Source organism: Somniosus microcephalus, chromosome 20, assembly GCF_052327205.1.
Source record: "Somniosus microcephalus isolate GS21.2 chromosome 20, FLI_Smic_1.0, whole genome shotgun sequence".
In the NCBI taxonomy this organism is placed as follows: Eukaryota; Metazoa; Chordata; class Chondrichthyes; order Squaliformes; family Somniosidae; genus Somniosus; species Somniosus microcephalus.
Window position 1 is genome coordinate 46,884,860 of NC_141006.1, and position 13,162 is coordinate 46,898,021.

The 13,162-nt window shown below is 46.0% G+C and overlaps 1 protein-coding gene across 3 annotated transcripts in view; it reads right to left on the minus strand.

The window, feature by feature from the left end:
* The window catches only part of stpg1 (sperm-tail PG-rich repeat containing 1), a 77,111-nt gene that overhangs the window by 46,001 nt on the left and 17,948 nt on the right, over window positions 1-13,162 (minus strand). For 2 of the 3 annotated variants that reach the window (XM_085962600.1, XM_085962602.1), the window contains 2 exons: window positions 6,924-7,065; window positions 2,364-2,485 (listed from right to left, as the gene is read on the minus strand). In XM_085962600.1, the coding sequence (XP_085818726.1) occupies window positions 2,364-2,485; window positions 6,924-7,017 (216 nt within the window). In that variant the 5' untranslated portion in view covers window positions 7,018-7,065. Of the gene's footprint in view, window positions 1-2,363; window positions 2,486-6,923; window positions 7,066-10,547; window positions 10,649-13,162 lie in introns of all 3 variants that reach the window. The other variant, XM_085962601.1, reaches the window with a different exon arrangement.

Consider the following 13,162-nt stretch of genomic DNA (forward strand, 5'->3'; position numbering starts at 1 on the left):
TTTCATCCAGACTTTGAAGATTATTATGCAAGAATGCTGTACTATTACATGAAGACAGTTAGCACTGATTGAATTAAGCAAGTATGATCGGAACTGTTGCTCTGTGTGTTCACTTGCATTCAGAGAAATAAAGCAGCTTAATGTTTCATTCTGGTGTTGTCTGACAAAAGCGTCAACCGTCTACCTACTCAAAGACTGCAGAAGCACGCATGAGGATAGATGCGAAAGAAATGATATCCAGTTCGTATGTCAAGGGGACCAGATTGTTACATCCCCTGGGATATGCCTCATATAAGTAGATATTACATAATGACTCAACTCTGAAGTGTAACATTTATGGGATTTGTTTACTGGTGTGACGGACACCACTGAACCCAAGAAGGTATCTACAGCAAGCCCGAATTTGTTAACAGCTTTTAATGCCGGTTTTAATGAGACTTGCGCCATGTGGTAGCGCGAGCTGTCGTGCAGATGCAGCGCAAAATCCAAGACAGGAGCAGACCCTGGGCAGGGATGACAGTCCAGAGGTCTGTGGCATGAGGGAGTTCAATTTTAAGCTCCAGGTTCCCAGCCATGAGCAAGAGCAGTGCTTAAGCTGGGGTTTTTTTGGCCAAGCCAGCCTTGCCCCCTGAGGTCAGACAAGATGGTCTCCCCCCCAGCCACCCCCCCGCCCTACCCCCCACCTGCCCATCATGTGCCCAACTGTGGGCCAGCGTCAGTGCTGAAATGCTTTATTTCACCAAGCCAGGCTTGTCCTCAGATTCTCAGTCGCGGTCTGGTTTTACAGTGCATTTTCACTCCACAAGTTAAGTTGTAACAGTTTGCATTGCAGTTGTTTTATTTGAAAATTGGACTCGAAGGGAATCAAGGGATCTGACGGGGAAGTGGAGTTGCGGTCAAAGATCCATGATCTTATTGAATGGCGGAGCAGGCTCGAGGGGCCGCACGCATGGCCTACTCCTGTTCCTATTTCTTATGTTCTCTCATGTTCTTATACCATTCCTTGCAGATTGGGTAACACAGTCAGTTGAATCATTGGCCCAGAAATTCGTCTCGGGCGGAGGCACAAAATGAGCGGTATCGGATCGGCCGCCCGTTCTACACAGTGCCTGATATTCAGCTCCAGCGCCCGAGACGAATTTCTAGCCCATTGTCTTTTCTTCTCTGGGACCTAGGTTTAAATCCGAAAGAAAGAAAGAATATGCATTTATATAGTGCCTTTCATGACCTCAGGACATCACAAAGTGCTCCACAACCAACGTCGAACCTTTGAAGTGCAGTCGCTGTTGTGATATAGAGAAATCTGAGAGCTGGAAAGTCTCCTCGCTGCTCGACATTGTTGTTCTATGTAAAATGTTTCCCACAGTTTCACTGAAATATTGGAACGTGTTCAGTGGCTGATTCTGATTGTGAATCCACAGCAGCTGCCCATAATTTGCCTCAAATTTGGGCTAAATTGGAGGGTTAGTATGGAAAATGGAATTGTTACACTGGTACAATAAGTAGGTCATTTTCTGAAGTTTAGAGTTAAGTCACATTGTTTGTACCAAGAGCTAGTTTCCATAAATCCGCCAGTGTCTACCAGCACTGGCCCCGCTGGAATCTGTAGGGTCAGTTGGAGGGTACCTAATTTGCAAGGGGCACACAGGCACCCATGTCACTGTGGGCACACCTCGAGCACCTGCATGCCCCGTGCAGCCGGAATATCCATGGTGGGAGGTTGCCTGGACCTTACTCCCAGAACCCAACCATATCCCCTTTGGCCCCTGTGTAAGGGGCTGATAGAGAAGATTTTTTAAATATTTTATTATTTGGGAGTCCAGACCGCTTGCCAGAACCTGGATTGCCCCCTCACCCTCCAATGGGACCCACACCACTATCTGGAAGCCATTTCACCTTATCTCACTGAGCATACTATGCTGAATGAGTTGTAGAAATGGGAACTCACAGCCAATATGTCTCTTACCCCTGCCCATTGACATTTGTCTTGTAAGGGGCGGGTAGAAGTTCGGCTCCCTACATGTCCCAGAAATGGCAGACAACCAGCACAACTGGGTCCCTGTTTTTCTCTGGTGGGTTCCACCTGTCTCTCACCAGAATTACAGTGCAAGTCCTGCAGAACACCCGAGGAAATTTGGGGCCTGTTTCTCTGCATCTAACCCATGCTATACCTAAGCTGGAACTGCCTAATGGTTAAACTGTGCGAAGAAATGGTCCATTTCTCAGACTGATGTCCTTCACCTTGATAAGAACAAATTTCACCATTTTTTAGCATATGTATACAGTATATGATTTTTTTTAATGAATAATTTAAAAAAATTGTGGTTGCAATCATTTGGTGCTAAACTTGAAGAATTTATTACCTGGTTGAAATCATCGTCAAACCTTCTTGCCTGAGAACCAAACCCCTTCTTCTCAGGGATTTCATACGTCACAGTTTGATACTTGGTCGGTATTGTAGGGCTGGCCGTAGATGATTGCCATCCTACAGTGCAACAAGAACAGAATAACAATGATATTAGATATAGAGATCAGAAAATCCATCTCATTCCTCAACTAGCAAAATATATCTTACCAAGAAATAAAGATTTACTATTATGTGTATTGTGTGTTGCTGGGACAGCTGCCTCAGATCTGCATTATTCATTGATTGATGGAGATGCAGAACGATTATAGCAATAGCTCTGAACTGCTTACACTGTTATCCTGGGGTATTTGCACATCATCATTCATAAACTGCGAGTCTAGAGTCAAATATAGTGACTGTAATTGAAAATCGGCTGCCACTTTTTAAGCATTAATGCAATCGTCATATAACCAGTTCAAACAATTTGAATCTATTGCTATCAGATATGACTTACTGAAGTTTTTGTGTCCGAACACTCTTAAAATGTGAAAAAAATCCTGATTAAATCTTCAGTGATTGGTATCCTGATACTGTTTGCATGCCCAATGTGTCAAAACAAAGTAATTTACAGTTGTTTTTTAAAATTTATTTTATTAACCTGACCACTTCGTAACATTATGGAATTAAGGGTTGAATTTTGCTGCATGATCCCACCCAAAATCACCCAGGATTTCTATGGAAACTGTAGGAAAATGGGGTGGTGGGGCCTATCAGCACCTCATCATCCCAACATCAATTTCTCTCCCTCCTCGCCCCCACTGGAACCGACCACTTTTGGACGCCTCTCCCCTGCTCACTGCATGTAACTGATGGTGGGGGGACAGAGGTCGTCCTCCCAGTCAATGGCCCTCCTGTCTGCACCAGTTACCGCTGCTGCCCTGGACTGTCTGGTGGAAGGTGGCGGTAGGCCTGGGGTAGCGGCAGGAAGGTCCCAACATTCTTTAAATGGAGGGAGAGGGCTAGCTGAGGCCTCCTCTCCCTCCATTTCTGCCCCAAAAGCAGAAATGGAGGGAGAGATAGGCCTGGGTCCATATCCCTTTAAGGTCCTTCGCCACGTCTCCGGGTGCAGCAGTAGCATCCCCTGCCACCCCAGCAGTACCACCTGGACTTTCCTCAGTTCCGTTAACAGGCTCTCTCTTGGCAGCAGTTTGCTATGCAGGTGAAATGCCCTCCAATCCAGAAAACTGAGGCGGGCAGAACTCCTGCGCCACCAGAACGCTGCTGCAAAGAGAGGAATCCAGTCCCCGAACTCCTAACAGCTGGGCTCTCCCAGCATACAGTTGCCAGGGCTACGAACTATCAGCACTCAGCAGGCTGTGACCTCCTTACTTTCTATCTCAGAATTGCACTTTCACGTGTGTTTGTATTGTGCGGTAAATCCAAGCACCTGTCTCTGTGTGAAGAGTGAGAGAAAGCAAGACAATGCTATAGAAGCATTCTGATTTAGCTGCAGTAAAAACACACTATCAAATCTACAGCCCTTCTAATTTTAATAGAGAGTTTTCATTGTCACTATCCTGGAGCGTTCCTCTATGTTCTGAGTTTGGTTGATTAATTACCCTGCTGCATTGTGTCCTGCAGTGGTGTATTCCTGCACTGCAACACTTTCTGCTTAGATACTAATGCTATGAACTGCATCACATTCTGAGCATATTGAGTTAAATTTCCCATCAATAATTTTAGCAAAAAGCTGAGTACAAATGGGATTCCCTTTTTTTTAAACAGAGGAAGAATGTTATGTCTTATCAAGGAACATTTTCTTCAGACTTGCTGCCTAGTCTTCTGCACAGATCACAGTATTAGGAACCTTTTAAGGCTATCTGATGCTTTAAATGTCACTTGGGATCTGGGAGGATCTTTTTTACTTCAATTGCATTGTTATGACTGTGATGGACAAATCCAGTGAGAAGTTTGAAGTGATTGTTTTTGATGGATCTTGGTTTCTGACTTCTACCCTGTGGTATCTTCAGGCCCATATACTGTATCTCATCAGTTATTTAATTATATGCATAAAAGTTAGAACACCTCCACCCACTGTAGGAGGTTAGATTTGATTGCTGGGTAGAACAGCTTAATTTGTCGGCAATCCCTCGAGGTAATATTCGTCGTCAAGTACCGGCACCTGTCCTTGCGAAATGATTTAATCATCTTGAGGAGTGATTCTCAGATGTTCTGCTCCCTGCCTCCCCACCTCCACCTTTCCCAAACTCCAGCTAATTCAGAACACTGCACCTTGAATCTCCCATGCAAAATCCCGCACACCCATCATTCCGTCCTCACCCAATTCCAGTGGTTCTCTGTATCTCAGAAACCCAATTTCAAGATCCTTGTCCTCATCTCTGGCTGGTCTCACTCCACCCTATCTGGGAAATATTCTCTAGCTCTACATTCGTGAAGGGTGGAGATGGGAAGTCCAGCGGGAAGAACATTCGAGAATGAATACTCAACCCTCTTTTTCTCAGATCTGGACTACTACTCATTCCCTACTCTTTTTGGTCCACCATTGGCGCGCAATCGTTCAGCCACTAAACCATGTCCTCTGGAACTCTCTTCCAACATCACTACCTTTCTACCTCTTGTCCTATTTTAAATGCCTATCTCTTTGGCCATGGCTTTGGTCTCCTCCCTCCTTTACGTCCTGTTCAGTGCTGGCCTTCCCCCCCAACCCCCCACCCCCACCCCTTCGAAGGTGAGATTTATTTTTACAACGCAAGTAGGACACGCTATTTTTTATTCTAATTGACTCCACTTAATTTATTTCTGTTTTGATTATGCCATGATTATTGCTTTGTATTGTTGTGGTGTATGTTTTGCTGTGAAAATCCGTACAGGAAAGGTTTTAGAAAAATAATAGATCAAGTATATCAGAAAGAATGGAGTGGTATGATGCGTGGAAACCTATCATTAATCTTGTACTGGAGCAGTAATGTAAAAATAGACCTGTGAACAATGGTATCACACATGGTATAATAGAAAATACATATTGGAGACAAACCACTGGAAGGAATGGACAGCTTAACTCAAGTTATTTTTTGAATTGAGAAATCTAGGTGGACGGCCAAGGGCCATAGCACAGGACACTACCAAGGTTAAAAAGAAAGGGAAAGAAGATGAGATAATCAAAAACAAGTGGCTAGGCAATGCCAAGCAAGAGTTTTAAAAACTTGTAGAAATTAGCATAAGAGCAAGGCTGAGGGAACTTGGGTGTTCTGCAATTTTGAGGGCTTTGCTTTATGTTAATCCTCAGTTTCCAATCTATATTTATTTGATTTTTTTTTAAATGTTCTTAACGATTTTAAATAAGTTTTTTTTTGCTTTTGGAAGTCATGGCATTAAAGATTTAGTGAAATGAGGAGGATATTATTTGAAGTGGTTTAACCCAAAAACATGAACATTCAAATTTGGAAAAAAAACTCTCTAGCAAATACATTGACTTGTAATTTGCAGTCAACGGTGAAGCAAAGGCATTCGTCGCCGGCCCCCGCAGTAAGCTTCCCACAAAAATCTCACGCTCTCTGTGGCGAGAAGCTTGGCTTTTCCGACTTGCAGTTGAAATTAATGTATTGTAGTGGGAATCCCATAATGCGAGCTGCTGTGACATCAACAAGCGGCCTAAGCAGCCAATCAAGATGCAGAATTCTCACAGACAGGGAACCAGGAAAGAGAAAGCACTAATAAACAATCACTTTTTAAAAAATTTACAGAGAGCGAAATAAAGATTGAGACATACATATTGGGTTAAGGTCGAAGCTGATATATCATGAACAACCCTTAAAAATTGTAAAAATGTTTTTTCTTCATTTTAAAATCTAATAATTTTTAACATTTGACATTCTACCAATATAAAATTAGTTTTTCAGGGTCAGAACGGTTGTTTATCAATAGTTATTACTCAAATTGCTGTTCAAAACCCAGTTACACCTCATTTGAATGGGTCTAACTTTTTATGGGGTTTCTAACAGTGATATTTGTTCGGAAAAGGGGAAGTTTTCATCAGGTCAGTGATTTCACTGATTGCCAGCTCTGTCTGGAGGGGCCGGGGGCGGGGGGCACAGCGCAGCCTGTGGAGGAGCATTGAATGGCAGACCGCAACTTCAGGATTCCCGCATTGGGCTGCACGTGCATTAAATCCTGAAGTCGGGGTCAGTTTCAAAGGCGAAATGACAGCAAACGCTGCCAGTTCGCCGTCATCGGGGCCGCACGTTCTGGGCCATTAAAAAAAACACGAGCAGTTTATGACAAATTAAACCAATTCTTTTCCTGAGCATTTCCAGCGAGAGGTTCAATCAATGGGTTTTTTTTAATTTAAAATTTGAACATTTTACAGTGAATGACATTTACAGAGCTCAAGTCTCAGCTCTTTGTACAAAGTCACAAGCCCTCATGCCTACAAGGCAGGGGTCCCAGTCTCTACAAGTTCAATCAATGGGGTAGTGGAGGCATAGACCACTAAGCATAAGCAAGCAGTATAAACAGAAAACATACTTAGAACCAATATCATGAATGCTACATTTACCGGGATTTCCTGTTGGTATGTAATGAATCCATTTGTACTCAGGCATGTGAATCTGTTTGTTCTCAGGCTCCAGGGATTGAATATAATCTACCATAATGTAACTGAGGGTAGTGACGGTGCTCCAGTCTCAGGTTGTGGTCATCTAATCAGACATAAGCAGTAACAGAGGAACTGGTTAATCTAGTCACTTTGTTCAAACACCTGCTTTAAGCTGTAATGTTTCTCAGAACTAATAATCTTCCCGAGACTTCCCAATTTCAGCCAATAGGCAGAGGTGATGCGTCTCTCCAAGTGACGGAAGGAAAATTGTAGGTCAGTGACCTGAGGGGATTCCTGTGTTCACCTTACAATTTCCAGCAGGACAGCATTGGCAGAGGCTGAGGAGCAGGTCTCTAACCCGGGGTCTGAGCTGAGGAGAGGTCGGTGGTACAGGAAGAATTCAGGAAGGGAAAAAATAATATATAACTTTCCCCCCCCAAAAAAAATACCTGCACGGATGAGGAGATGTGGCCACTTGAGGTTCATGGAATAAGAGGATATGCGTTTGTTCCCAGTCCATTAGGGGACCGACTCAGGTACTTATCTGTAGGGAGGGAAAATTGGAAGGCAAGTCCCATGAACCATTCTTGTGCATCTCCTATTGACCAGTTACAGAACTGCATGAGCAGAACTGTGGCAGGAACTTAACTAACAACCCAAAACAGCTTGGAAATAACAAAAAAATAGACTTTAATTATAAATACTGCAGCAGATTTTGGAATTATATAGATTCATTCAAAAAATAGAAAATTAAGAAATAAGTGCCTAATTTTTCTGCTCCCCTCTCACCCCAGCTGACATGCTTTCTTCAAGTGCCTAACTTGACAGTAGCTGAACCTGGCAATATCTCCAGGTTCAGTCCATTTAAATGGCCTGCGTGAGCACCAGACAGGCCTAACACCTGGGAGTCAGTCCTTGCTTCGAATCAGGGGTGTGCAGGTTGGAAGTTAGCCATGGTTGCAAGTCTTAAGGCCTACATTTGTGGTGAAATTTAGGTCCGTTGGCTACTGACAGGAACAGCAACCAAATGGCCTCCACCCCTACTGTGGAGCCCTGATGGACCCAACATTCATTTACCCGATTGGGAGGGAGTTGCTGATGGCTCCTTTACAGAACCTCCAATCTGATGTGGTAACCCACAACTTCTATAGCCCAGTTTCATTGGATGAGGGAGACATATGCCCAGTAGAATCCCACGAAAATGATGTGAGAATGTTATGATATCACTTTAGGGTTGCCAACCCTCCCAATTCTAAAGGTTAATCGAGAACCAGAGGACATAGATTTAAGGTGATTGGCAAAAGAACCAAAGGCGACATGAGGAAAAACTTTTTTACGCAGCGAGTGGTTAGGATCTGGAATGCACTGCCTGAAAGGGTGGTTGAGGCAGACTCAATCGTGGCTTTCAAAAGGGAATTGGATAAGCACCTGAAGGAAAAAGAAATGCAGGGCTACGGGAAGAGGGTGGGGGATTGGGACTAGCTGAAGTGCTCTTGTAGAGAGTCGGCATAGGCTCAACAGGCTGAATGGCCTCCTTCTGTGCTGTAACCATGCTATGATTCTATGATTAATCTCCTACGAGCAACCCAGGAGAAAAATCATGGGGGCAGTAAAAAAAAATGTGCGCGTTTTTTCCAGTTTCTTTGAACACTTTCGAATTGGCAACACTATATCACCCTCACCTGTTTCAGGCTTTCAGCCTGTTTCAAACGGCAGCATTTAAATTTCATTCAACAAACAAGTGGGAGGCTTGAAACACTCTGAGAATGCCCAGGAAATGTGCATCAACCGTAAATGTAACAGAGACCTCGCACTATGGGTCTCCACCCGTTTTGCCTCTCCTTAATGCCCCAGAAACTGTTGCTGACGAGGTGTTAGGCAGAAGCAAATTATCCTCAAGAACTCAAGGCACTTCTAAAATTAGTGCACAGTGTGCTGACCTATGTTGAATATCATTTTTATTTCTGTAAATCCCTCTCACATCATTTTGAATCTACAAAGCTGGGATAAATCATGAAAGGAGACATCATCCGTCCTTGGAGAGAGCAAGGAAAACTCACTAATTCTCTCGTTATTACTTCTTTCCTTCTTTTTATTAACTTATTTATTTTCTCCCAGTTTTCCTTCTTGAGTCTCTCTGTACAAACCCAGAAATGATAGAAGTGGTGGAAAACTGCTCCCAAGTCAGCTAGTGTCATTCTATAGCCACTGACTGAAGGTGTGTGCTGGCAGCCCAGTGTAACTCTCGTTCCATGTTGCCTCTCTCCCAGTGGAGAAGCTGTTCTGCACAATGGCACTACTGAAACCAAGGCCCCGATTTTCTGCCAGGCTGTCGGGCGGGTATTCAGGCGGGTGGGGGCCGAAAATCGCAGAATTAGGGGGTCGCGACCCCCCCCCCGCCTGATTCCCCGCCCCGTCTGACTTTCGGACCGCCGTTTCTCTGTGATCCAAATCAGTCCCGCCCACCGCTCGTGGGACTGGCCGTCGGGACTCTAATCAGCAATTATTGGCATGTTTAATGCCATTTTAAGGGGCCCTTGCTATTTTCAAGGGTTCCCCACGCTAAACACGCCTGCGGGGAACCCCGCTGATGAAACCTGGCATGAAGCATCCTGGCTTGCTTGCTCTCAGCTGCAGGTCATTCGGGAAAGCTGAGATTTAAACGGAGAGCATGTGTATGTTGAAGGGCCTTGTTGTTGCAGGCTTGGGGCTACTTGTTCAAGGCTTAGGCACAGTTGTGGAAGGTTGGAGCCTCACACACTTCTCCAATGTGAGCTCCTGGGAAGCCCCTCTCGCCACCCTCACTCAGCACTTCCTCAGCGGAGGCATCTACCAGAAGCATGGGACGCCTTTTTCTCCTTCCCTTCTTGCCATTAGAGGATCTCCAGCAGCAGAGGTGGCAGCAGCAGAACCAGGAACAGCAGGATCAGCAACAGGAGCACCAGGCTGCTGCTCACTCACCTAAAGCTGCACAGGCCAGAAGGGGCCAGTGCTTGGAACTGGCTTGAGAGCACCTTGCTGCGCATTAGGGGGCCATGGGGACCCGTATCTGCACTGGCAGTCCTACTCAGAAGGACTTCCATGAAGGTCTGGTTTCTCTGTTCAATAGATGGCCATCGCTCCTCAAGAGATGTCATTCTCTTATGAGCACTCACCATGTTTTCCATACCCTGGTGACTTATCTCCTCCATGGAGGTTGCCAACCTTTCCATGGTGATGCATTCATGCGCCAATGACTCCACAAAGGTTCTGCTCATGGTCGCTATGGACTCCTCCATTCGCTCCACACTCGCAGCGACCCTGGAGACAAAACCTGCCAGAGACTCCTGCATCTGTGCATGGAGATCCATCACCTCTTCTCTTGCGGATGGACCCAGAGGCAGAGGGTCGACATGCAGCGCAGCTGAGCTGAGCTGAGCTGGCAGAGTCCTGCGCCCTCCGACGAGGACTCTCCACTGCTGTCCCTGTCTCCAGAATCTGCTGAGGCTCACTTGTGAGCTGTGAAACACCAGGTGACAACACTACTCTATGTCCCGAAGGTCCCCCCGAGGTGTGAGTGTCTGCGTTGGTACTGGGTGCACTTACTTCTGCTGACGCTGTGCCCTCAGAGGTTGGAGCTTCCTCTGAGGAGTCTGGCTGCACAGCCTCTTCCTCCTCCACAGTGAGGACGGGGGCTCTGGGTGGTACTGTGGGGGAGTAAAGGAAGGAGTTAGAGATATAATGCCAAGGTTCTTCTGGTGACTCCCAGTGAGTTGGCATCTGCTGACACCTGCATCCATGCAGCCTTGGTCTCAGTGGGAGGCCTCTTCCTCCCTGACCTAGGGAAGAGGACCTCCCTGTGGGCCCTAACCCCATCCAATAATGCCTGCAGTGAAGCCTCGTCGAATTTGGAGGCAGCTCGGGGTCTGGCACTGGCCACAGCTGCTGCAGGCTCCTCTGCCATCCTGTATGGTTCGTTTGGAAGCCTTCAGAGGATGCAGTGCTTGCTGTGGACCTTGAAAGCACCACGAATGATGACATCATACTGTGGGGCTTTCTGACTGGAAATGGACAATTAGCAAGGCTGCCCACACGCTGGAACTTAATTGGCCACTTGAGGGAAAATTGCGTGCAGCTGGCTGACCCATTTTTTTTCGGGTCGGAATCCCGCATTCGGGGAACCCGCCCTCCCACACGATCCACAAAATCGGGCCCCAAGAATCACTGTCGAAAATTCTGGGCCCAAAGTTATAATGGAACTGTTGACAATTATGAGTCTCATTAGTAAATATAGTTTTCTGCCAACAATTTAAAAAAATCTTCTCTATGATACAGTATTCATCTCTGACAATTTCATTTATCATTTTTTCCAAAGAATTTTATGGAAGTACCTGGATTGCCACCATCTAACTGGGTCACTCCCAACAGTTAAAATGGCAGTTTAGCACTTTATAGCTTAATCACTTTATTTCATAAGCTGATAAATCGCACAAAATGAGCATTGTCAGAGACGAATACTGTATCATAGAGAAGATTTTTTTTAATTGTTGGCAGAAAACTGTATTTACTAATGAGACTCATAATTGTCAACAGTTCCATTATAACTTCCCCATAACTAAACAATAGATTAAGATGGTGCATTCATTGCAACAGAAAATAAGGTATACACAAATGTCTGTGGTCCATGGCAACCATATGCAAACTACCAGACATTACTGGGTCAGGCAACATCTGTGGAGAGAGAAACAGAGTTAACGGGCTCGATTTTGCCAGGCCCAAGGAGGCGGGGTTGGAGGCGTGTGAGGTGGTAAAATCGCAAAAAATGGCGGGCGGGCCCGATCCCGCCTCCGAGCAATTTTCCGAAATGTGTGTTTTCTGACCCCATTTCCATCCCGCCTCCAAGAGGCGGGATAGGCCCTTAAGGCCCTTAACAACCACTTAATTGCTTCTATAATCTCATTTTGAGAGGCCTTTCTGATTTTACCACTTTTCCCACGTCCTGCACGTCTCCTCTGGAACACGCCAGTGAATCCTGGCGGCCTCACAAGTGGACTGCTTACTAACAGCTGCAGCTCCACCATTAAAAAGGAGTTTTCAGTAATCATCATTTGCAGGTGGCAGAACTTTGTTGTCTCAGATCTGGGGGAACTTTTAGCAGGCCTACTCATTGTTGTGGAAGTTTGGAGCCTGACACCCATCTCCATTGTGACCTCCTGGGAAACCCCTCTCGCCACCTTGACTGAGCGCTTCCCCAACTGAGGCATATACCAGAAGCATGGGAACCATTTATTTCCTTTCCTCCTGGACATCAGATTCGGACGAAGACCAGCCGTTGCAGCAGCAGAACCATGAACAACAGCAGCACCAACAGCAGCAGCAACAACAGAAGCGCCAAGCTGCTGCTCACCCACCTGAAGCTGCACAGGCCAGAAGGCGCCAGCGTGCGACCACATTGCTGCCCGGGATGCAAGGGACGCACTCATCTTGGCCAGATTTGCTTAGCCTGCACAATCAAACACTTTTGCCTCGCACCTTATCAGACCATCGACAATGGCCAAGAACCTACGGATTCCTATCACTCTGACAACCATACTGACAATTGCAAGTCGCCCTAAGCCCTCAATGTGGAAGAGTCCCATTAGCGAAATGACACACGCCACAACTGCAACAGTTTGCCATCAGAATTTTTTATGACAATAAGCAACTGATGGTTTTTCAAAATTAAACACAACATTACACCCAAGTGACTACGGTAACCAGCCTTACCATGGAGGTAGCCATCCTTTCCAAGGAGGTTGTCATCCTTTCCATGGTGATGCCTTCATGCGCCAACGCCTTCACAATGGCACTGCTCATGTTAGCGATGGACTCCTCCATTCGCTCCACACTCGCAGCGACCCTGGAGACCCTGCCAGAGACTCCTGCACCTCTTCCTGGAGTTCCAGCACCGCTCTTCTTCTGGATGGACCCGGAGGCAGAGGGTCAACATGCAGCTGAGCCAAGCTAGCAGAGTCCTGCGTCCTCCGACTAGGACTCCCCACTGCTGTTCCTGTCTCCACCATCTGCTGATGCTCACTTGTGAGCTGTGATACACCAGGTGACAGCAAAGGGCATAAGGTTTGCAGTCTGCAGAAGAAGCAAGGCTGCTTGCAGGCCTTAAATCCAGCAGCATTGATGACGTAATTGGAGGTGACTTTCAGGATGGAAAAACTAAGTGGGCC